At 53.2% G+C, this 24,878-nt stretch overlaps 1 protein-coding gene across 3 annotated transcripts in view; it reads left to right on the top strand.

Moving 5' to 3' along the window:
* The window catches only part of Fbln2 (fibulin 2), a 62,097-nt gene extending 37,515 nt beyond the window's left edge, over positions 1-24,582 (top strand). Inside the window, exons 4-19 of one of the 3 annotated variants that reach the window (XM_075983486.1) lie at positions 2,021-2,132; positions 4,424-4,553; positions 6,390-6,570; positions 8,620-8,829; positions 9,306-9,419; positions 10,008-10,109; positions 11,933-12,073; positions 15,583-15,717; positions 16,931-17,068; positions 18,522-18,665; positions 18,779-18,907; positions 19,072-19,197; positions 20,798-20,914; positions 21,306-21,434; positions 22,437-22,560; positions 23,657-24,582. In XM_075983486.1, coding sequence (XP_075839601.1) covers positions 2,021-2,132; positions 4,424-4,553; positions 6,390-6,570; positions 8,620-8,829; positions 9,306-9,419; positions 10,008-10,109; positions 11,933-12,073; positions 15,583-15,717; positions 16,931-17,068; positions 18,522-18,665; positions 18,779-18,907; positions 19,072-19,197; positions 20,798-20,914; positions 21,306-21,434; positions 22,437-22,560; positions 23,657-24,014 — 2,390 coding nt within the window. In that variant the 3' untranslated portion in view covers positions 24,015-24,582. The remainder of the gene's footprint in view (positions 1-2,020; positions 2,133-4,423; positions 4,554-6,389; positions 6,571-8,619; positions 8,830-9,305; positions 9,420-10,007; positions 10,110-11,932; positions 12,074-15,582; positions 15,718-16,930; positions 17,069-18,521; positions 18,666-18,778; positions 18,908-19,071; positions 19,198-20,797; positions 20,915-21,305; positions 21,435-22,436; positions 22,561-23,656) is intronic. The other 2 variants (XM_075983485.1, XM_075983488.1) reach the window with 2 other exon arrangements.
* Positions 24,583-24,878: the final 296 nt, after the last annotated feature.

The raw sequence follows: 24,878 nt of genomic DNA, 5'->3' as shown, positions 1-24,878 counted from the left end.
AAAATGGTCTGAGACCAAGAAACTAGAAGAGAAGACCACCAAGTCCATGCTGACGCGGCCCCTCTCATGCTGGAGACTGTGTTCACTGGTCTTTCAGGACTGGCTGGATCAAGTTGCCTGGAAGGGAAAGGGAAGAGAGGAAGTGTGGTGGGGCCATCTATTTTCCACTTCCTCTGGGCAGAGGGAGTAAGAGCAGCTGGAGTCTTTTGGCCCCATGCCTGGCTTGCTGCTGGCACTCAGCACGTCGGGGCTGTCATTGTTATCTCTTGAGGCATCCATCATACATTGCCTGGCCAAGACCCCAGGATCTGGTGCAATCTGGTTGTCCCACAAGGCTTTCTTAGAAAAGCCTTAGGGAGGGAAGATTCCTGCCTATAGAAGGAAGACCAAGTGTTAGGATTTGGATATGAAATGCCCCAGCCAAGGCTCATTATGTCTTAAAGGCTGGGTTCCCAGCCTATGGGCTATCTCTGCCATACACACATGTGTATGTACATTGTGTATGTGTGTGTGTATCTCTTTATGGAGCCCAGGTTCAAATTTGTAATCCCCCTGCCTCAGCTTCCAGCATGGTTGGTTTACAGGCATATACTCCCCTGCCTGTCTTGTATACTTTTATGTAGTCACTTTTGTAAATGGAGGCTAAGTGGGGTGATGCGATGGGGTTGGGGTACACAGAGTCAGGGAGACATTCTCTGAGGAGATTTGATCCCTGAAAAGGGAAAAGGATGGAGTCAGACTGGTTGAGAGCCATGGCCCTGCCCCTCTTTGTTTTGAGACAGTCTCACAATGTTGCCCCTGCTGATCTTGAACAATAATCCTGCTGCAAAACTGTCTGAATATTGGATCACGGGCTAGTCCCACCAGGCCTGGATATTTGTGTAAATTTGAGAATCACCTTGACAAGCCCTATAAACAGATTGGGTCCTTGGTTATAATTGTGTTAAAGTTGTAGTTCTCATGCTGGAGGGTTCATGTCCTGAATACATGGACCCTATTCCAGTATGTATACATGGTATGTGTTTCAAATACAGTTGTTAAAGCACTTGCTGATCTAGCAGAGAACACAGGTTCAACCCAGCACCCACACAGTAGCCCAAGACCACCTGCAACTCCAGTTCTAGGGGATCTGATGCCCTCTTGTGGCCTCTGCACTCATGTGTGCATATACATGCAGCAAAATAACACATCAATCTAAGAAGGAGGAGGAGGAGAGAGAGAAAGACAGAGAGACAGAGCGATTCCTTTCTTGTTGGACAATATGATTGATTACTGCTGATTTATTTCTAGATTTCTCTTTTAAATGGCATTTTTTCTAAATTTCCTGTTGTTGTATTAAGTAAAACCATTATTTGAATACATCAATTTTGGTTTTGATCATTGTGTTATAATAATTGTTAATTAGTATTAATTTGTATTAGTTAGACTTCATCAGTACAACCAAATCCCTGAGAAAAGCAACTTAAGGTGGCTTTTAGTGAACTCCCACAAGCCCCTGAAGCTCTTTTCTTATCTCCTGTTCCATCTAGGCTACTCGGGTCAGGTTCCTCAGAAGCAGAACCCCACTCAGGGCTTCTTATGTTTGCAATGATTTGTTTAGGGATATGTCTTGACAGAAACAGTCTAGAGGTTGTGGAAGGGGCTAGACAAATCACAGGTCAGCTGCTGCCTGTGCAGTCTGATCCTGTGGGCTCTGGAGTGAGCAGCCTGCAAAATACACTCTCTCTCTCTCTCTCTCTCTCTCTCTCTCTCTCTCTCTCTCTCTCTCTCTCTCTGTCTCTCTCTCTCTCTTCCCATGCCCTTGGAACCAGTCATTGGCTGCCCATTGTTCTACCCACCCTGCAGGAGGACCCAGTCTCCCTAGTGCTTCCTTAGAAAGGAAGGGCTGGACGTGCAGGGCAGGGGGTGTTTGAAGGTTGGGGCTAAGAGGTTTCCTTGCCTAGTGCCTACAGTGTGTCCTGCATTTGGTGTCCCCAAACCTAACCACACCTCCTAAACCTAACCACATTGCAACCCACAGGCTCCACCAAAGACCTGATTGAGACGTGCTGCGCAGCCGGCCAGCAGTGGGCCATCGACAATGATGAATGCCAGGAGATCCCCGAGAACGGCGCTGAGAGTGATGTCTGCAGGTGAGTGGCCTGGAGTGAGGGGACCTGTTCTTGCCTTCCCAGGACCCCAAGTGTGTGAAGGTGTCCCAAAGTGAATGAAGTGAGCCTTCTGGCTAGGCTGATGTGGGAAGACAGACTGGTCTTGAGAGTCAGATGATCTGGTCTTGAGTGTCAGTTGGCCACATGGATCTGTGGCTGTCTTGGTGTGTAAATACAATGGTGTGCAACTGAGAGCAAGTTCAAAGGAACATCATCACCTTTGGGTGTCTGGGGCTCCCTGATTACTGCAGCTACCCCTCCCCAGTTCAGCTACCCTGAATGCTCCAGAGCCTGGCCACTCTCTGTCCTCATCTGCCACCCGTGCTGTGGCTCAGATGTGTGTGCTCTGCTTCCCCTGCGAGGATTAGTCAGCTCTTACTCCCCTTCTCATCTTTCAACAGCCTACTCATTTCTTCAAAAAGGAGAATGGAGTTCAGAGAGGCTGTGTGATTCACCTAGAGCTGCACAGCCCACCAGTAATATGGCCAGGATTAGAACCCCTGTTTTCTAAAGTCCAGCTCACTCTGCCTCTGCCACCTCCTCCTCTTCTGAGATAATCTCACTATGTAGCCCTGCTGACCTAAAACTCTATGTAGACCAGGCTGACTTCAAATTCACAGAAATCTGCCTGCCTTTGCCTCCCAAGCGCTGGGATTAAAAGCATACGCCACTGTTGTGGAATATTATTTTAAGGTGTGCTACTTTTTTTTATGCTCTGGAACATTTATTTAATGATGCAAAGATGTTTTTGATTAAATGAAAGTCACATTCACCTGCGGTCAGGAGGTTTGGTCAGCCACTAGCTGATGGGATGTGGTAGAGAGGAGCCAGGTGGAGTTTTTAAGGCCAGTTTTTAAGGCTGAGGGAGAGACACAGGAGAGGAGGCGAGCTTGGTGAGCTGCTTGCTATTCAGCCTCTCAGGGAAGCAGGATTCCACCTCAGCCTTCGAATCCTGAGTGACAGATTTAGATAAGTTCCCTTTGTGGCTGTGATAGAGTCGGTGTGTCTGAGGGAACAGATTTCCCTCGGGCTGCTGGCTCTCGCAGCATAAACACTGCTGATAGCGGCGGAGTTGCAATTGTTGATTCCGACAACCGTGGCATAAAAGACAGCAACAGTTTATAAAAGAGAACAGTACGCTACCCTCTCTGACCCCACTCTGCCTTCTTTAGAGAAATTTAAATGCTAACCTTGTTCCTCCCCTTTTCTTTTTGCCATTCCCATTTGGGGTACTGAATGGTCAGAGCACACTTACAATTCAGACCCCATGTGTCTTGAGCTTTGTAGCCATAATGCTTACATCCCTCTTGAGACGGAGCTAACCTCACATCGACCATAGCTACACTACTGGACAGCTGAGCCCTGCATGTGTCCCTCCCATGTAGTGCTGAGTCCCGCCTCCCATAACCTAAGCTTTGCTGGCTTATCAGCCTCCTCATCCATGGATTAGCCATGTGGAGAGGTATTGTGAAATATTAAGATGTGTTACATTTGTTTATTCTGTGGGACATTTGTTTAATGATGAAAAGATGTGTTGCATTCTTTTATGTTGCTTTTGTTTAACTCTGTGAATCTGTTTTACTGTGCCTGTCTAAAACACCAGGTTGGTCAAATAAAGAGCTGAACAGCCAATAGCAAGGCAGGAGAAAGGATAGGCGGGGCTCCCAGACAGACAGAATAAATAGGAGAAAAAGAGGGATCAGGAGGCAAGAGAGGTCAAGGAGTGAGAAAAGAAGGGACCAACCAGCCACACAGCCAGACATGGAGTAAGAAGGAAAGAAAAGATATACAGAAGTAGAGAAAAGTAAAAGTCCAGAGGTAAGAGGTAGATGGTATAATTTAAGATTAGAAAATCTGGCTAGAAACAAGCCAAGTGAAGGCCGGACTTTTATAAGAAAGAATAAGCCTCTGTGTGATTTATTTGGGAGCTTGGTGGTGGGCCACCCAAAGAGTAAAGAGGAAAAACCAACCAACAGAGAGGGGCAGGTAGTGACCCCCCCCACCAGATCTACCCTGCCCTTCCTGAGGTTGAATCTAACTTTCTCAGGATTGGTAGTGGAACTCTGAATGCCAGTGTCTCTCTTCAGAGGTCAAGGACACAGCTCTGAGGCCAGTGCGTCCCAGGCCTTGGACCTGGTGGGGGTTGTGCCTGCCCTGCTGCTGGTACTGGCCCCTCTCGCTGTAGACCTCAGGTGGGGGCTGTGAGGTGGGGACTGCCACCCTCCTGGGGAGGGTTCCAGGAAGACAGGTACTGAGGCAGCCCCCTATTTCAGGATATCCCAGAGGCACTGTTGTGTCTCCTACTTGAAGGAGAAAAGCTGCATGGCTGGTGTCGTGGGGGCCAAGGAGGGTGAGACCTGTGGAGCCGAGGACAATGATACCTGTGGCACCTCCCTGTACAAGGCAAGTCCCCTGCCTCCGCAACTGTTGGGGGTGGGGTGGGGGGCAGACTCACTGCCTGCCCAGGAAAAGCTAACAGTTGTGGCATTGATCGACAAATCCACAAAGTATGCGTTCAGCTCCACCAATAACCCAGGTGACTTTGCTTTCTCTGATGCAGGTCTGGTTGAGGGTGGCAGGGTGTGCCTGAAGAGGCCTGTGGGTGGAAGTCTTGCTGGAGTGCACAGTGGCCCCAGGATCGGTGTGGCTGCAAACAATGGAATGGCCTAGAAGCTGGTTTCCCTTGCATGTGTTTGCTGGAGACTAGAGACAGGCAGGGCTAAGCTGCACCAGGGACAGGGATGAAGCAGGAAAGAGGGAAAGAAGGGGGGATGGCCTGGGATTAGAAGAGGATCTTGCTGCAGGCAGGTCTCGAGTCCGGCTTCTGTGGTTACCTTTAATCCAGGTCAGTTTCCCTTCTGTCAGCCTCAGTTTCCACATGCACAAAACGGGGGCAAGGAATTACCCCTCCTGGGGCAGGCAAGGCCCAGTACCAGCACCTGGGACTTGTGGTCACATGGTCTCCAGCAGTGGGTATTGCGGCATCAGATGAAGGACTGGGGTATCACTCGCCACAGCTGTGCTTGTGACTGGCCTGGCACCAGCAAATGTTCAGCTGGGCCTGTGTGGCTATCACTGGCTGGCTGCTCTGGACCAGGTGATGCAGGTGACCCACAGCTAAGCTGTCTCTGTTCCGGGAATGGAACCTTCTCTTCCACAACGGGCTGCCCGGGCCTGGTTCAGAAAGAGATGGACAGCATGTGTTGCTCAGCCTCCCTCAGTGTGACACGCCCGAGATCACCCCCTTATGAGAGAGTGAAAGGTTTTGGTTCGGTTTGTCTGCTTGGCCTTGCTGTCTTTGGTGAGATGGCAGCATGGTAGAATCAGTTGCTCACATGGAAGAGACCTGTGTCCTCCATTCTCCTTCAAGGACATGTCCTCAGTGACCTAACACCTGCCACTAGACCGGCTCTGGACCCTGGAGTAGGCATACTCCAAACTCACACTGTCATGGCATGTAAGACCTTTAGAAGCCTAGGTTCAAAATGGGCACATGATCACCTTTACCCGTGACCAAAGCAAGTGATTGGTCACCCCAAGCTGGAGCTCACTCTGAGATGCTGAGCTGTCCAGCCACAGGCTGGGTACCAGGGAGGCTGGCCAGCTGGTGCTGCTGCCACACCCAGCCTACTGCCACAGTTTGACAATGTAAATCTGGTTTCCCTGTGGCAGTTGGCAGTCTTCACTGGGCGGGTCTGTATATCCTTAGGGATACAACCGCTGTCTTTTTGCTGAATTGTCATTGTCGGGATATTAGCTTCAGGTCCCTTTGTGACCTGACATGACACCAGGAGGTCTGTCACATACACACTGTGAGGAGGAGCACCAGGGAGAGCAAGACGGGTACACTCCCAAGTAGACCCCGTCCTGAGCACTTTATGAAGTCGATGGGATTACAGGGCCCTTGAGAAATGCTGTCTTTGCTGAGCTGACAGGATCCAGGTCTGCTTCTAAGGGTGGGGCATGGTGAGCAGGGCTGGGCTTCATTTGTAGTTCTTTCCAAAGGGACATCTATTCATCCATTAAAGAAAATTAACATTAGTCCTAACCTTCTCCAGACTTGGGATGTAGGCCACCTTCCAGCCTGGGAGAGCATACAGACAGACAGAAGAACTAGACGATGTTAATTCACCCCAGAACCTGCCCCAGGCTATGCCCATGGACCCTGAATGAGTCACAGGCAGACAGACTGTGGGAAGACAGGCAGGCTCTGAGGTACTGATGCTCTGTCTTCCTCAGCAATGCTGTGACTGCTGTGGCCTGGGACTCCGTGTGCGGGCTGAGGGCCAGTCGTGCGAATCCAACCCCAACCTGGGCTATCCTTGCAACCATGTCATGCTCTCCTGCTGCGAAGGCGAAGAACCCCTCATAGTGCCTGAGGTCCGCCGGCCACCAGAGCCTGAGGCTGCCCCACGGAGAGGTGGGTGATACTCTCCCAGGTGGAGGTAGTTAGAGGAGGATGGTTAGGGCTCTTAGATTGGTTGGGCTGGGTGGCCTCAGGCTGCAGTGGGGACCCTAGTCCATTGTTGTATGTGGTTTGAGCTCTGCAGAGGTTCTGTGACTATTGACTAGACTCTGACCCTGTTGCTGCTGGCATGGCAGTCCCACACAGTTCTCTCTGTACCAACCACCAATGACCATCAACACCTTGGCTGCTCTGACCATACCCACATCTTTCCACTGTTTCCCCATTGCACCATTCAGGTCTGCTTATCTATGTCTCCATCTGGTCATCTGTGCATCGGTCTATCATTTATCTGTCATCTATCCATCCATCCATCCTATCATCATCCACCCACCCATCCATCTATCCTATCATCATCCACCCACCCACCCATCCACCCACCCATCCATCCACCCATCCATCCATCCATCCAATCATCATCCACCCATCCATCCACCCACCCACCCATCTATCCTATCATCTATCCACATCCATCCATCTTTCTTATCCACCTAATTCTCTGTCTATTCATTCATTGTTCCACTTCCTCATTAGTCCCCAAATCTATCCATGATCCACCTCCCCAACTCACTCATTCACCTGTTCTTTCACCCGTCCACCCACACACCCACTCATCCATCCATCTTCCCTTTCATCTGTCCCTCTATTTGCCCATCCATCCACTTACCCAGCCATCTGCCAGCTTAGCTGAGGTGCTGGTTGAAAAAAATAACTTACGAAGAACAAGCTATATCCAAAGAGTGGTTCAAGGTAGAGGTCAGGAGGAGACCCAAACTCAGAGGACAGTGCACAGGGAACCGGATAGACAACACTGCTGGCCAGGGTCCATCCATCCTCAACATAACCACCCACACAACATTGTGTCTTTTCCACTGAGGAGCTTCTGGAGTCTTCTTGGCTCTGGGAGATGCTGGTGGTAGGAGCAGACTGTTCTGCTTCAAGTCCTGTTTGAAATGGCCTCAGGCATATCCTCTCCCTTTTCTGCTGGGAGAATGGTCAGAAAAGGCACGCAGATGGCAATGAGCAGGGCCTGGTCCACGGAGGTACATGCTGGTGTGCTCAGGAACCCCTGGGCCTTGGTCTGCCTCTGGTCACTGTTCAAGGTCCGTAGGACAGCTGTGGGCACCAGACCAGGGCTTCTCAGGATGGAGCTCAATGCAGACACCCTGCCTATCACATGTCCTATGACATACAGCTTCATGCTGCCATCCTGTTCTCTTGATGCCCAAGGCTAATGGTAAGGGCTGAGGTATCAGGCCAGTGCAGAGCAGCCCAGCATCAGCCGCCTTTCTCTCACTACTACCCTCTGCAGAGCAGGCTGTGGGTCCCAGGACCTGGGGGACACAAAGAGCCTAGTGCTGAAGTCATAGCCTGATTTGTCTCAACCTAGGACAGCACTCTTTCTATGACTCCAGTTCAGCACTTTAGCAAGAGCCTCAATTAGGCATGGTCTGTCCTGTTGAAGGGACCCAGATGATGAAGACTCAGACCCATTATAGAGGTTCACTATTGTTCATTCATCCATCTACCGTCCCTCCATCCCTCCATCTATACCTCCATCCCCCACCCCCATCCATCTCATCCTCCATCCCCCCATCCATCCCCCATCCCCCATCTATCCCATCCCTCCCCTCCCTCCATCCCATCCCTCCCCTCCCTCCATCCTATCCCTTCCTTCCCTCCATCCCATCCCTCCCCTCCTTCCATCCCATCCCTCCCCTCCCTCCATCCTATCCCTTCCCTCCCTCCATCCCATCCCTCCCCTCCCTCCATCCCACCCTCCCCTCATCCATCCCCTCCTTCATTCATCCTCTCCCCCTCCATCCTTCCATTTCCCCTCCATCCCTCCATTCCCCCTCCGCCCCTTTGCTCCTCCTCCCTCTTCCCTCCTTTACTTCTCCATCATTACCATCCATTGAGCCTCTGTTGCTTTCCTGGATCCTGTGGGCTCAGCCACCCATTGGTCAAGTTGGCTATGTTCCAAGTGCTGACCAACCACCCCAGTTTCAGAGGCAGAGATGGCAAGCCGGGAGGCCCTGTCACTGGGCACAGAGGCGGAACTTCCCAATAGCCTGCCGGGAGATGACCAGGACGAGTGCTTGCTGCTCCCTGGGGAGCTTTGCCAGCATCTGTGCATCAATACTGTGGGCTCCTACCGCTGTGCCTGCTTCCCTGGATTCGAGCTGCAGGGTGACGGCCGCACCTGCCGCCCAGGTGAGCTGTAGGCAGTCCAGGTACAGGCTTGTCCTGCCAGTGGAGGGGTGGCCTTGCTAGACTCTCTTCCTCCTGACTCTGGGTTGATGCTGGCAGAAACCAGAGGAGGCCTAGCTCTGGGGACTCTGAAGACTGCCTGAAGCTGGGCTTGGGCTTCAGAGACCCTCTCCAGGCCCTAGTTGTGTCCCTAGCACTGTGCCTTTCTTCCTGTCTACTGTGTGGGGGTGGAACTGCTTTTTAGTCTAGATACCTGCTGCTTCTTTCCCTCTTTTGTCTTCTCCCAGTAACTGTGAGATTGCTCTTGCCCAAGGTGTGTGTGTGTGTTTGTACCCAGAACCTTAGTTTCCTCCTCTATGAATGGTCAAGGGGCATGGTCAGTGAGGTCATCATCAGTGCCTGGTATGGTTGCTTGTGAGTGTCCAAGGCCAGACAGAAGATGTAAGCCTGCCCCCTGCTGTATGTTCCGCTCATAACAGATAGAGGCGCCCCTCAGTTGGACACTGTGCGGGAGTCTGCACCAAGGCCTGAGTCTGCCCAAGTGTCTCCCAACACCATCCCACTGCCTGTGCCACAGCCTAACACCTGCAAAGGTGAGTGGAGGGATGTGCTCTCTGCAGGGAGGGCCAGGAGGGCTTGAACTGTAGAAGTCTGGGCTGTGTGGTGTGGTGGGCCCTGGGGCTGGTGTATGCAAGCTGGTCTAGGCCATCAGATACCTCTGCTTTGTAGAAGGGTGGGACCTACCTGGTGATGACTGAGGAGGAGGAGGGAGAGGAGGAGAAGGTGACATCAGGGGATTCTGGGTCTCTGTGTGACCCTGGTCAAGTGGGCCACCTGCTCGGTCTCATTTCTGGAAAGCCAAGTCTTCATTCAGGAATTCTGGGAAGTCTTCCCTTCCTGCCTTTGGCCTTTTGTTCCTCACTGCCCTCCCTGGCCCTCGAAGAAAGGCTTGGCCTCTGAGTGGAATGTCGGAGAGACCCAAAGTGCTGTTCCTAGTGCCACTTGGGACTGTAGCCACTTCCTGGTGTCCATGTGAAGAGCCACAGACATAGGGTTCTCATCTTTTCACATCTTCCTCCCTGGGCCTGCAGTGGAGACCTGAACCCATATCAGAGTGGGGGGATAAGCAGTGTGGTCAGGACCAAGGCCTATGTATTCTGACTACAGGAATCTTCCCTCAGACAATGGGCCCTGCAGGCAGGTATGCCGTGTTGTTGGAGGCACAGCCATGTGCTCCTGCTTCCCTGGCTACGCCATCATGGCGGACGGTGTGTCCTGTGAAGGTGAGTACCTCGGGATCACCCTCTAACCTTTGCAGATCAGGTTGTCCTGTGGTGAGGGCTTAGGAAAGGTGTGACCATGACATCAAACACACACTGATCATGAGATTCGGCTGTTGTGACAGAGAACCCAGCAGAGCAGTGTAGGTGCTTCCCTCTGGTATCACTGAGCCCCTGGTATGGGCCTCCCATGGTGCTGGAGAGGTCCAAGGTCCCAGCTCCTGTCTGGTCGCTCTGCTGCTTCTTAGAGGATGTTTCTCAGAACTGAACTTGTCCCGTGTCACCTGGAGGCCCACTGGACACAGATTCCTGGGAACTCTACAGGCTCCCCAGACGTCCTGATTAGGGGAAAGCTCAGAACATGTGTTCTTACCAGGACCCATGGCCATACTAACCCAGACTCTGCTCCCTGAGGGCTGGTCTGGTCTGTGGCTGAGCTTGCGTAGTGGTCTGAGTTCATCCATGCTCAAGCCTGAGGTGGAGAAAGAGAAAGGAGTGATGTGTCAGTGTGTCAGGGCAGCACCCCCTTTCACCCCCCAACATACACAACACACCCTTCACACATGAAGTGGAAAGAACTTCAGTCATGGAAGGAGAGTTGGCAATGGTGACAGCTTCCTCTGGCGTTCACAAGCACATGGAGAATGATGGTCACAAAGTCCACGCCCTTTACCCCAGTGAGCAGTATAGGTGAGGTCCTGTCTCAGCTGGTTCACTGTGTACTAGAACTCACAGTGTACGGTAGGAGTAGTAGTTCTGACACTTGCTGGTTGGCTTCCTCGGTGAGTTTTGTCTGATCTAGCTTAAGCGGTCCTAGGATCTTACCTCTCCCATCTGCACAGAGGCAGAAGAGCGAGCTACAAGTCCAGGGCTCAGAAGACATGGTCTGAGTGTCTGCATATGATGACCAAGTCTGTCCAAGAGGATGCCCCCATTCCTCTCTGAAACTCAGATCCCATGTCCAATCATCCTGGGGACTCAGTTTGTATATGAGTGATGTCGTCCTGTTAGTCTAGAGAAGGTAGCTAAGGTGTACAGCATGTGGCAACTGACCGACCTTTCTGTGGGCTCTGATTCTCCCCAGGGCTCTAGGGACTGAGAAGGGTGTCTTGGTTCAGAAGTCTTCAGATCTGATCCCCACCAGGGACCTGGGAACGGGGTGCCCAGTGTACCGCCTCTGCCGGCCATGCAGCTTAGCCGGTGTTAACTTTCTCCCACACACCCCTTCCCCCCAGAGGCTCCCCAGCAGAAGGGCTGAGGGGTAGAAGCCAGAGGTTACAAAAGAGCATCTGTGAGGGCTCGTGTAGTGCCCACACAGGAGAAGGCCTGCCCCAATCTGTTCTCGGGAACAGTCATGGAATTCTCTGCTGGGACAGCCTGAGAACTTTAAAAACATTTTCAGATTTGGGTTTGTAATGAAACTTCATAAACCTGCCTAGCTTGTCAGCCTCAGGAGCCCTCCCCCCTCTCTGTGAATGCTGCCGGCCTGGACCCCAAAGCCCTTGAACTTGCAGACTCTTCTGCTGGTAATTCCTTGGCGGCTGCAGACTCGGGCGTTACCACAGGCTGCCCGTGGTGTGGTGTGGGCCGTTGCTTGCCCTCTCCTGAGTCTTACTCCGTCTGCTCTTACTAGGCAGCGGGAGTCAGCTCTCTACCATCTTTGAGTTTTACAAACTCAACTTGGGTCCAAGGTTCAGCCATCATACTGACAGGCACACATAGGGTTTTTGAGGGTTTTGTTTTGGTTTTCTCTCTCTGTCCCCGGATGCCCCTGGCAGCCGTGCGTCTCTAACAGCCTCTGTTTTTCCTTCCGTGGCTGTCATTAGACCAAGACGAGTGCCTGATGGGCACTCACGATTGTAGCTGGCAACAGTTCTGTGTGAACACCCTGGGATCCTTCTACTGTGTCAACCACACAGTGCTCTGTGCAGAGGGCTATATCCTCAACGCACATAGGAAGTGTGTGGGTAAGCTGGAGCCCCTGCCTGCCGCTCGTGCCACGGCTGTCTGCTCTGCTCCACGCCAGTCCACCACACCGTGCCACATGCTAAAGGACCCGTCCTTTGCATGTGAGCTCCCACACAGCGGCCTGCTGCGCTCTGTGTCACACCCTTGTGTCCCAGTGTCTTGTCCCGCTTGTCCTCAGTGGCTATGTTCCCAGATATGCCTGTGACTCAGAAAACGAATGGGGTAGCTCCCTGGTGTGTCAGGGACAGAGAGGCCAGATGTGGGCAGCAGGATTGTGCAGCGGTGTGGAGGTGGGGAGGCCTAGGCTGGAAGCAGGGCCCAAGTGGCTTAAGACCTTGTCTTCTCTCAGCTATTGGAAGCTGTTGACACCAGGAGGATTGTGGGACATATGCAGTGTGCACACAGCCTGGGTCATGAAGCCTGTCACCTCAGACACTTAGATTGCCTACAGATTTATCTGGAGTCTCCCAAAAGGCGAGTGAATTGTACTGGGTCCAGATGACCCAGGTCAGCATCCGTTTGCCATGTGGCCCTGAGCCACACAGATGGCACTTTCTACTCTGAGTCTTCCCTCAGTGGACACGGAGAGTGTGGGCCCTGTGTCAGCCCACACATGCCTGGGCCTCTTGTCTCCCTATACCTATGTAGGTGGGGACTCTGAGGTTCCGTGGACAAGGATGGGGCTCCATGCTGTCTTGTGTCTGGGTCATCTGGTATTCTCACTGAGGAAACAAAAGCCCTGGACTTGGGCATCTCAGCAATAGTGGGGAAGTCAGGAAGCCTGGCCAATGTTATGACAGGGACACAGGCAACAGGAGATGTCATTCTTGCCAGTGGCACCCAGGGGAGGAGGAATCTACCCCTGTTTCCAGGAATGGGTGGGACTTGGAGACGAGGACAGGCCCAGAGCAGCAAGGAGGCAGCTGAAACAAAGGTGTGGTGGTACAAACTGGGCAGAGTGCTCAGGGCTTGCGGCCGGAGTCCTGTCTGTCTTGTCTGTGCTTGGGGACCATGTCCAGCCTGGACATATCCTCTTGCTCCTCTGTGCTGCTGGGCAGCAGCGCTGGCCAACATGTTTGCCTGGCTACAGCCATGGTACAACATGACCCTCTGACGTGCTTGCCAGTGGTGACAGCTCCTGGGTGGGCTGGGTCTGTGTGTGCCTGTTGGGGGACATGTGAGCCCCTTCGTAGGATATCCTCCCATCTGCCACTCCCTGGCTCAGCAGCTAAGACCTGTGCTTGCAGGGTCCTTAGCAGCTGGAAGATGGGCCCGAGGATAAGGAAGCCAAGTTACATTCCATTCAGCAAGATTTATGAGCAGGCTCTATTTCTTCCCTCTGTGTTCTGCAAAAACTGTCAGCCCTCTCTCCTGCTCCATGCAAATATCGCTTGGGGGCTTGGGGGTTCCCCAGTTGCTCCACTGTGGTGCAATAACCCAGACAGGGGAGGGACAGGATCATGCTAAGATGAAGTGTGGCTTTGCTGACAACCACTAACCCCTCTGAGCCTTAGTTTCCCCCTAAGAAAGAGATCTACGATGGTGTCTGCCTCTGAAGGTCACCATGGAGGTCAGATGCATTAGTTCCTGGGAGGAGCTCTGGCAGGGTTCCTAAGCCACTGAGGCTTGGAAACTGGGGACGGGACTGGGCGTGGCCTCTGCTACACAGCACTCCCCCCCACCCCCCGTGCTTTACTCTTATGAAAGTTCCCAGCTGTACTGGACAGTGGGGAGCTGAGATGGTGCAACCTCGGCTCTGGGGCCCCCCTGCAGCAGAAAGCAAGCGGTGAAGAAAGGGTGTAGCTTGGACCACATTTCCTGACTTCATCCTTGCTGACTGCATAACTCAGTCCAGTGGCATCCCTTTGGGGGAGAGAGTTCCCATCTGTGAAATGGCCACCCCGTATCATAAGAAGTCTCATCAGTTCTTGTAACTTTCTGACCTCTGTGATCCTCTGAGTGGTAGTTGTTGTCATTCAATAATGAGGCCTCCCAGCTGTGGGAAACTTCTGGGGTCCTGGGTGTCTGCTTCCCTGGGCCAGTCCAGCTCTAAGTCAGAAGTCTTTGTGGTGGCTGATCAGAACCGTCAATTCCCTGTCCCTATTCCTGGCCATGCCATCTCTGCCTGGAAGGGCCTCTTTCCCTCCCCCACTTTCCTACCTGGTCCCCTAGTTATCCTCATAGATTCAACTCAAACGTTAGCACCCCGAGAAGCAGCTGGCATTGGTCCTGGGCGGGCAGTCCTCTGAGCTGAGCCCTGGGCACCTCACATGTCTTCATCTGTGTCTTCCCCTGCCTGCCATGGTCCAGCCATTCGACTGGCCACTCATGAAGGTCAGGGGCTGTACTGACCCACTGTGTGGCCCCAGGAACATTGCACAGAATAAGCACTGGCGAGTGTGGCACTGAGCTATTAGACTGTGCCTAGTGCCACTACCTCCCAGGTACAGGCAGGAGGAGCAGGGCTGGGCAGAGCCTCCATGGGACCTTAGCCTTGGCCTGGAGGCAATTTTAGGTTGGTGACTTCTGTTTCCTTTTGTGTCAGTTCTCTGTTCCCTCCTCCCAGCTGCTCGTTCCTATAATATTTCTATGTCCATCCGTGGCCTCTTCCTCATGTACCCATTCCCTAAAGGGACCTCAGCCACCAGACCACTCCCCTCAGCTCCTTCAGTGAGCCCAGAGGTCAGTCTCTAGCCCCGGAGAATTCTGGGACCTTCCTCTGCACACCTGATCCAGCCGGCTGCCCCTTCCCAGGTGCTGGCATCTACCTAGCTGCTCAACACCAAAGCTTGACTAACTTCCTGGTTCTCTGCCCATCAGTGGGTCTTGTTGCTCCTGCCCTCTCCCACACCCAGTGGTACCAACCACCATCCCTCTAGGGATAATTATATTTCCTCCTAAACTCTTCAGCTCCAGCCAGGATGCCCTCACTCCTATACCAGGAGCCCTCTATGGCTCCCATCCTCTGCTTGTCCTAACTTCCATCTGTTCACATTTTCTTCTCTCCTCTACAGCCACTCCTGCCTCTGGGCTGGTCCTGAACTCACCTGGGCTGTCATATAACTGTTCCTTCTGCCTGGACTGTCAGAGTGGCTCCTGCTGTCACCTCTTCACATTCTTGCTCAGACGCGTCCTTCTGACAGTGCTCCTCGTCCCTACCTTAAACTTGCTTGCCCTGTCTACACCTCAGCCTGCCCTCCTCCTGCTGTGGTCCCCAAAGTCTTCTTGAGCAACCTCATTGCATATGCCAGCATCTCCAAGTGGCCACTCCAAGGGCAGGTGTTTCTGTCTCGCTCACTCACCCATCCCTCTTGCCGAGAGCTCTGCTTGGCACGTAGAGGGTGTGATAAATCTCTGTTGAATGAAAGGGATACTTGGATGAGGGACATCAGCCACGTGCTTCTCCCTGCATGGTGAGTACCTGAGGTCAGAGCCTGGGGTTTTCTGCCTCCTGGTACGGTACCTGGAGCCCCTGCTGGCCGTGACAGCTGCTTTGATCTCCACACAGACATCAACGAGTGTGTGACGGACCTGCACACGTGCACCCGGGACGAGCACTGTGTGAACACGCCGGGCTCCTTCCAGTGCTACAAGTCTCTCACCTGTGAGCCAGGCTACGCACTCACGGATGGCGAGTGCACTGGTGAGAAAGCGCTGAGGCCCAGCCTCACGTGTGTACCCCAGGCTGACCACACCGCAGGGATGTCCCTACCCCCACATTCCTGCTTCCCTGTCATCTGCCCCTGGCTTCCTACCACCTGCTGGCCTCTATGCCAGTCTTTCCCCTCACTGTGCCTCAGTTCCCTGTTTGCACGTGGAAATGGAGCCCCACAGAAGACTGCTCATGTTCCTTTCACTGGGAAATTCTAGCTTTATAAAAGAAGAGATTTTTTTAAAAAGCATCTTAAATATTTCTCAAACTTCTTTTAATGCCACATGGGGTTCTGGGTACCAGAAGCACTGATGTGAGGTGACCTTTCTGTGACCTTCTGGTAGGGGAAGAGAGGACTATAGAGGTGGCAGAATGGCCGTGGGAGGTGGAAGGGCGTGTCTTTAGTGCAGATCTATAAAGGCCCCACAAAAGTGAGAATGCATTTGAGATCCAGGCGATGGTCACTTACCTGGAAGGGTGTTTTTGACCTACAGAACAGCAAGCATAGAGGCTTCTGATGTGGAGGAAGGATCGCAGCAAGGGCCCCAGGTTTGAGCTCCTGTGATCCTCTCACATTTTTCTGGCTGTGCCTAACATTCTATAGCAATGGAACCTTGCCTGTGCCTCAGTTTCCCCCTCAGGAAGATGAGCTAGTCACAGGATCTACATCTTGTGTTGCTGTGAGGATGACATAAATCACCTCATGTGCTTTGCATAGTATTGGGGACCATGGAGGAACTTGGGGCATGGAGGAACTCTGGGCATGAAGAAGCTTTAGATGTGAAAAAGCTTTGGGGCATGGAGAAGCTAGAGACCATGGAAAAGCATTGGGGCATGGAGAAGCTAGAGACCATGGAGAAGCTTTGGAGCATGGAGAAGCTTTGGGACATGGAAAAGCTCAGGACCATGGAGGAGCTCGAGGGCATGGAGAAGCTCAGGACCATGGAGGACCTTGGGGCATGGAGAAGCTCGGGGCATGGAGGAGCTCGGGACCATGGAGGAGCTCAGGGCATGTGGTTATGACATTTTTACTCCTGGGACATGAGCCTCCCTGGTAACTCGGCTCTGCAGCTTTGCCGGCATGCAGACCTCTGTGACTGCTGAGGTTACAGTGGCGTGAGGATGGGACACGTGACAGGGTTGCTGGATATGTGAATGGGGCCCACCTGCATCCCACCCCTGATGCCTGACCTCTGTATAACAGATGTGGATGAGTGTGTGACAGGCACACACAACTGCAAACCAGGCTTCTCATGCCAGAACACCAAAGGCTCCTTCTACTGCCAGGCCCGGCAGCGCTGCATGGACGGCTTCTTGCAGGACCCTGAGGGCAACTGCGTGGGTAAGCGGGCTGTGCGCTGTCGTTCCTGGGTCCTGAGAGCTTTAAAGGCCTGGTGATTCTAAGTGACTGCCTCCTTCTCTAAGCCTCCATGTCTTCATTCTTTGAGTGTGGATGGTTAGGACAAATGCAAAATGGTAGCTGCTCTGCTTGCCTTGGAGCTCTTCCTCTCAAGATCTGTTTACCGTCTTGTGGGACCACACTGGAAGAATGTAGATCATGTGTTTTTGACCCAGGTGACAGGAAGAAAGGTCTATGATGCAATGCCACAGGGTTCCCGACTGCAGTGAAACCCACATACTGTCAAAGCTCAGTGAAGCTGAGCTCTTCTAGATCAGCTCCGTGCTGAGCTTAGGGTAGGGACATCCAGTGTGACGGATGCTGGTCACACTGTCACACATTGTCCTGAGAAGGTCTGAGATATGTCACTTCTCCCAAACAGCCAGGACAGGCCACATCCACAGATCTGCTGACCTGGCTCCTGTCAGAACACAGACGGCAGAAGGGATGATAAGAGAGGCAAATGGCTGGCAGTGTGCAGGAGGCAGAACTGGTTAGGTGACAGGCAGTCCATGTGACAACAGTGGCTCATCACAAGGAGACCAAATGGCAGAGGGGGTTCTGCCTGTCTGAAGCTTCATCGAGGTTCTGGGGTTCCCCCAGACAGCCTCATTGCTGGATCCCTTCCTGCCCAAGTGTTGTCTTTAATGTCTCCCAGCACCATGTCCCAGTGCACATGGGATTCTTGGGATCCTGCAGGCCCTGGGACCACCCTCCAGGCCAGAGCTGGCAAGGAGGGGAGGATTTTACATATTCACGCAGCTCCTCAATGGTTTCTGAGTGCCTCCTATGTTCTAGGGTTCTAGGTAGGGCAGCCGTAACATAGGCTGAACTGTTTTATGGGGAGGAGACCAAATAGGCAGTCATGTTCATAAGAACATCAGTAATTCATGTGTACTCTGATAAATAATTAACAACCTATAATCAGCCAGGAGGGTCTCCTTGAGATAACACTGGCCAATGGCCTGAGGAATGAAGTAAGCTGGCACTAGAAACATTAGGGACAGTGTGTGGCAGGTAATGGAGCGCTCTCTCTCTCTCTCTCTGTGTGTGTGTGTGTGTGTGAGAGAGAGAGAGAGAGAGCGCGAGCGAGCACTGCAGAGTTGGGGGAGCAGCTGGCAGGCCGCTGTATTGTCAATACTGGAGGCACTGTTTGGATAGCAAGAGCAGGAGCCTGCTGTTCCAGTCACCCCAGCTGCCTGCCTTCCCCTTGCTTTAGCTGTTTCACTGGACAGATGTGGACAGATGTAGTGAGCTAGTGGCTCTGGCTTCTGGAGGCGGGACTCTCATATACCAGGGTTCAGGGGTGGGATGGTCTAGGCTGAAGGCCCAGAGCTGGTCAGACAAGCATAGGAGGGGGTGAAACAGGCTCTCCAGCACCCTGTCCCTGTTACAGACATCAACGAATGCACATCCTTGCTGGAGCCCTGCCGCCCGGGATTCAGCTGCATCAACACTGTGGGTTCCTACACATGCCAGAGGAACCCACTGGTCTGCGGGCGTGGTTACCATGCCAATGAGGAAGGCTCTGAGTGTGTGGGTAAGGTTGGAGCCTCCCTGAATCCACGCAGCCTCCCCATCTAGCTCTCTGCCCAAGAGGCCCTGTAGAGGAGCCGTCCAGACCTCAGGGTGCCTTGCTTGCCTGCCCCACAGATGTGAATGAGTGTGAAACAGGTGTGCACCGCTGTGGTGAGGGCCAGCTGTGCCACAACCTCCCTGGATCCTACCGCTGTGACTGCAAGCCCGGCTTCCAGAGGGATGCATTCGGCAGGACCTGCATCGGTAAGGGATCCCCTGGACCTTCTGGATATCAGCCTTCAAGCCACCCCTTCCTCCGTGCTCTTGTCCTCCTTGCCTCTCACCCTTTACCCTGGGTACCTCTATTTCTGGACCACTTCCCGTGCGGTTTCCCACTCTGTGCCTGCTGCTCATTGTCTCCCCTGCAGATGTGAACGAATGCTGGATCTCACCGGGACGCCTGTGCCAGCACACTTGCGAGAACACACCGGGCTCCTACCGCTGCTCCTGTGCTGCTGGCTTCATTTTGGCTGCAGATGGCAAGCACTGTGAAGGTACTTCCCACCCTGACTTCTGACCCCTGACCTCTGACCGCAGGCACTAGATCCCACTTGGACAGACAGGCTCTGCTCCTACTGTGATCACAGGGAGTTTGCTGCCAAGATGCCACAAGGCAACCATGAGAGCTCAGGTGAAGGAGCAATGGCCACATGGTTCCCAGGGATGATGTCATCAATCCATAAGGTCCAGGAGAGTCTATTTTCTCTGGCTTTTCAGGAATTTCAGTTGAATGTAGAATTAGCTGCTACTTGCACATTGCCGATGGCATAAGCCTTGAGGTACACACTGACCTAAACCAAGTGTGGGCACGGACTACGGCTGTGGGTCAAGTCTTCTCAAGTGTGACGGGCCTGTAGCTGGGGAAATGATGGCACACTATCCACACAGATGCCCCTAGTGCAGCTGGCTCGGTCCGCTGGGGAAGGAAGTCATGAGGCAGCTCAGTGAGAAGCTGGGTCATGGCATCTCTGGCCCCATTTTCTTAGCACTGTCTCCCTCACTCTCTTCCACATGAGAAAGATCTCCCGAGACTTCGGTGGGACTCCCAGTCCTCTGGGCTTAGCTGTGGCAGGACGCTGGTGGCATAATATGGGCCTGCCACATCCAGGTTGGGTGTGAGCAGCTTGGAGTGGGCAGGGCCTCTGTCTCAGCATTCTGCCTAGGCACAGCTCCTACATTCGTCTCTGTGCTCCCACTTGCTGCGCGCTGGAGACGTGGAGGTGAACTGAGCATGGATTCCGCTGCCCAGAAGCTTAGTCCAGCAGAGCGGACAAAACCAAACATTGATACATGTCTCTGTGAATGGCATGGATTTTAGGAGCTAGACACCGTCAGGCATGGCTTGCCCTCTTTTACATTCCCTCTGTCCTGTCCACCTTTGCCTCCTTGATGTTCCTTTAAAAACACCCAGCAACTCCCACTTCGGGGGCTTTGCACATGCTGAGCCCTCTACCTGGAGAACCCCTTTCCCAGATGGTCACATGGCCCTGTTCCTCTGATCACATCCTCCCTGACCACTTTATATAAGGCTGCAGCCCACCACAGGACCACCGTGAGGCACCCCTTCCCATTTCTCTGATGTTTTCCCCTTGCCACTTGACATACTTAGGCATGCTAGCTGTCTCATTTGCCACTCGTTCTCCTCCCCCATCTCTGTCCATGTAAGCTAGCTTTCCCAGAAGATATTGTCTGCCTTGCTCATGGCTGTCTCCCCACGTCCAGTGTGGGCCTGGCACAGTCTATTCTGACGCTCTGAGGAAGTCATGAACTAACCTTCCTGATTCACCCCCACTCCAGCTCCTGCAACCCCCCCCCCACTTTCATGCAGTGTCAACTCTTGGCCTGTGGTGCACCCAGGTGACTCGAGAGCCATCTGCTCCAGCAGTTTTATGTCCCCAGTAGGATAGCACCAGGCTCTGCCTTGACTTTGTCCTGGGGCCAGAGGACCTGCCCTTGCTGCGTTACTTGCCTGGTCCCACCCTCACCAATGGGTGACTGAAAGGAATGTCTGTCTGAACAAGGATACCGGTGAGCCAGCCCAGCCCACTATATGGGCTGGGAGGATCCACCGTGATGGAGCCTGTATCCCCACAGATGTGAATGAGTGTGAGGCCCGGCGCTGCAGCCAGGAATGTGCCAACATCTACGGCTCCTATCAGTGCTACTGTCGCCAGGGCTACCAGCTGGCAGAGGATGGGCATAGCTGCACAGGTGGGCACCTGTCTTCCCCCACGGACTCTGTGAAGAAGGGACCCATTTCCTGTGTGCTGGGATAGGTCTGAGTTCATATCCCAGCTTACAGTGTTCCTGCTGTGGGACCTTGGGTCTCTCTACTCTTACCTAAGGTTCCTCTGCTGTAAAGTGAGATGATGACCCTGATCTCAACAGGAGTGTGTCACCCAAGTCGGGCTGGTACCGTCATGATCAGTAACACACATTGTTGTGTGAGGTGCGCTCCAGTTCTAGCCCCCATCGTCTATGTGGCTCTGAGAAGGTCACACGCACCATTAGAGCCTTCTTGTCTTCCCAAATGGGCCCCTGGGATTCCCGGCTCTGCCGGTGGATGGCTGGCCGAGGCTCACCAGATGACCCTTTCTGGCAGACATCGACGAGTGTGCACAGGGCGCTGGCATTCTCTGCACCTTCCGCTGTGTCAACGTGCCCGGGAGCTACCAGTGTGCATGCCCAGAGCAGGGCTACACCATGATGGCCAATGGGAGGTCCTGCAAGGGTAAGTGACAGCCTCCACTCCGCCAGGCCTTGGACAGCTCTGCTCGGGACAATAGTCCTCATGTCCAGACCTGGGGTGAGGAAGAGGGTGGGCTTCCAGCCACTCATGCCAGCATAGAATCTCCCAGGCTTGGCCATGAACCTGTCCCCTGCCCTGGTGTGAAGAGACAGGGAACTGTCTACGAGCCTCAGAGACCCAAGTTGGTGTCCTCAAATTTCCATCACACTGTCTAGTGGCAGGTTGGAACAGCAAAGTGTGTGGTCCACAGGCCGGGATGTAGGGAAGGAGTCCCAGGGAGGTCAGCACTGTCTAGTGCAGGTTGACAGCCCCCTGTCACCACAGTGTGAGTCAGGAGATAGGGGAGGTGGCTCTGCCACTGGGGACACAGAAAGCCCCAGCTTTAGCAGTTTATCAGATTTGCTACAGAGGAGATAGTTCTGGGATGGACCAGAGTGACTTTGACTCTCCCTCTGAGCTGGATCCCTGAGCTATGATTCTAATCAGTGCCACTGACCACAAAATTTTGGGCCTGCCAAGACATCAAGACAAGGTGGCCATGGGAGGGGCCCTGACTCCCCTTCAAGAGGAACTTTGGACTTGAAGCCTGGGTGGCCTTGTGCAGTGAACAGATCAGTGGGTCTCGGTGGCTAGCTCTCCCTGCCCCTGTGTGTCTTGAAGAAAGAGTGCCTTAGGCATGGGGTGGGCAGCTCTGCATTCAGGTTGGTGGCTGTGGGTCCTGGGAGTTAGTCCAGCACCAGGTTGCATCCCCGTTAGTGGTGGCACTTGCTGTGTAGTGGGCACCTTGCACTTTATTCTGAGAACCTGAGAAGCCAGCATGGTCAGAACCCGCTGCCGCTGTGTGATGGTGATGGGGCTGGACAGTGAGCCACACTCTTAGACCACATGGTGTCTGCAACCCAGGCCTCCAGCTGGATGGGAGTGGTTCAGGCTGGGTTCCTATGTCACGAGGACTCTCTTATCAGCCCCACTTTTCCCTCCCAGACCTGGATGAGTGTGCACTGGGCACCCACAACTGCTCTGAATCTGAGACGTGCCATAACCTCCAGGGCGGTTTCCGCTGCCTGCGCTTCGAGTGCCCACCAAACTATGTCCGTGTCTCGGAAACGTGAGTGCCTTCAGCTCTGGTGTGATTCAGCGCCCTTCATGGCTCCTGTGCCACAGGCCCAATGGCAGGTGGTCCCTGCCGTGGCCACCTCCTGCCCCTTCCTGTAAAGCACTCTGAAGAGAATAGAGAGCTGTCCAGGCACATAGAGGGCTGTCACCTCCAAGACAGTAAATTTAATCTGGAGCCAGGTATGAATGGCCACAGCCCAGGAACATGAATTAAGGTTGCCTCAACATGCTCATGGAAGCAGTTTTATGAAGTCAATCAGTTAATCAACCTTATAGAATCTTTAACACAGACATAGTATTTGTTGGGAACTTCAGTTCCCAACCTCACCTCCCTATACACAGACACACACGCACACATGCATGCACGCACGCACACCCCTCGTACCTCACCTACTGTGTACCCCCCCCCAGCGTTTGACCCCTTGCTATAGATCTACTCATTACTTCCCGGGGGTTCTGGGGACCTGCACCCAGAGCAGCCTCATGGTGCAGCTTCATGAGACAACCCCCAGTGGGGGCCTCCTGAGCACACCATCAAGCTGTTCCTGTCCCTACCCTGTCATCTGGCTGCTGGCTGCATTTGTAGGATCCTGCCAGGAACTCACCAGGTTGTAGACTGAGGCCTCAGTTCCTCACCCCCCAGCCTCTCAAGGGCTGCTTGGGATCTGCCCTCCTTAGTGCAGGCCACTAGGTGAGGGAGATGCAGAATTTATTAACTTGGAGGTGACAACACCCATCACTGCAAGAGGAGACAGGGGAGTGTGGCTGCCAGCAGGCAGCACTCAGGTTATATCAGGAAGTGGGGTGTGGTGGGAGGGGAAGAAAGGAAGGAGCAAACATGGATGAAAAAGAGCTGCTGACAGGCCTGCCGGGACCTTTGCTGGGCACTGCCAACCCCCCCCCCCCCGGGAGACCATCTCTTAGTGGGAACTGAGGCCCAGAGGTAAAGTGATATCTGGACTCCTATGGGTAGAGCTCACATTTGACCTCTGGTCCTCTGGTTCCTGAGCCAACTTCTGGGTTCTGTCCCATCTCTGGGATGGGAGTGAGGATCGCCAGCCAACTGACCAAGCATCCTCCCCTCACAGGAAGTGTGAGCGCACCACATGCCAGGATATTGCTGAGTGCCAGACCTCACCAGCCCGCATCACGTATTACCAGCTCAATTTCCAGACTGGCCTACTGGTACCCGCTCACATCTTCCGCATTGGCCCTGCTCCTGCCTTTGCTGGGGACACCATCTCTCTGACCATCACCAAGGGGAATGAGGAGGGCTACTTCGTCACAAGCAGACCCAATGCCTACACTGGCGTGGTATCCCTGCAGAGGTCTGTCCTAGAGCCCCGGGACTTTGCCCTGGATGTCGAGATGAAGCTGTGGCGGCAGGGCTCGGTCACTACCTTCCTGGTCAAGATGTACATCTTCTTCACCACCTTTGCCCCATGAGGTGCCACATGAGCCAGTCCCTCCAGGTGGCATCTGGGCAGCTGTGCCACTGCTGAGTGGCCTTTACTGTGACTTTGTGACCTAACATAATTGTGCTGATATGTTGGTCTCTGGTCTTTGCCCTGGAAGGAGGGAGATGTTCCCCAGCAGGCAATGGGTACAGGTCAAGGTCACCCAAGACTGAATGATCGCCCGCAGACTGGAAACCGCCGCAAGGGGCTTCAGAACTCCACTCCATGACTCTGGCTAAAGCTGATATTCTATTCCTGGTCCCACTGTGTTTTTTCAATTCAAAAAACGACAAACAAACCCATCTGTGCTTAGTGGCAGGCACAGGCCTTTAATCCCAGCAGTGGGGAGGCAGAGGCAGAAAGATCTCTCTGAGTTCCAGGCCAGCCTGGTCTATATTAGGAGTTCTACCAGCTGGGGCTGCATAGAGAAATCCTGTGTCAAAAAAAAGGAAAAAAGGAAAAAAAAAAAGAAATTCATCTCAAGTTTTTTTGCTATAGTTTAATTATAAGAATAGTATGTATACATTATTAAAATTGATCAAATAGCACAAAAAGGTTATTTAGCCTCTTTGTCTCCTTTCTTTTGTAAAAATGTTGGAGTTTGACATCAGTACCAGGACATCACAGGGTCCCTAACCTAGTGATGAGCTTAGAGTGAGATCCGAAGGTCAGCTAACTGACCTTTTCCATTACAAGCCTCTCCTCCTGCCCACACTTGTTCCCTCCTGCTGGCCCCTCCTCCTCAGATGTGGACCCTAGCTGCTTGTCTTGTCACCTTGGATATGATGGCAGCAGGTCTGGAGTGGACTTGGGTGGGGCTAAAACAGATACGTATTTCTTTGAGCCTGTGTGA

This window comes from Microtus pennsylvanicus, chromosome 8, assembly GCF_037038515.1.
Source record: "Microtus pennsylvanicus isolate mMicPen1 chromosome 8, mMicPen1.hap1, whole genome shotgun sequence".
NCBI classification, from domain to species: Eukaryota; Metazoa; Chordata; class Mammalia; order Rodentia; family Cricetidae; genus Microtus; species Microtus pennsylvanicus.
This window is presented reverse-complemented; position numbering and strand designations above follow the sequence as displayed.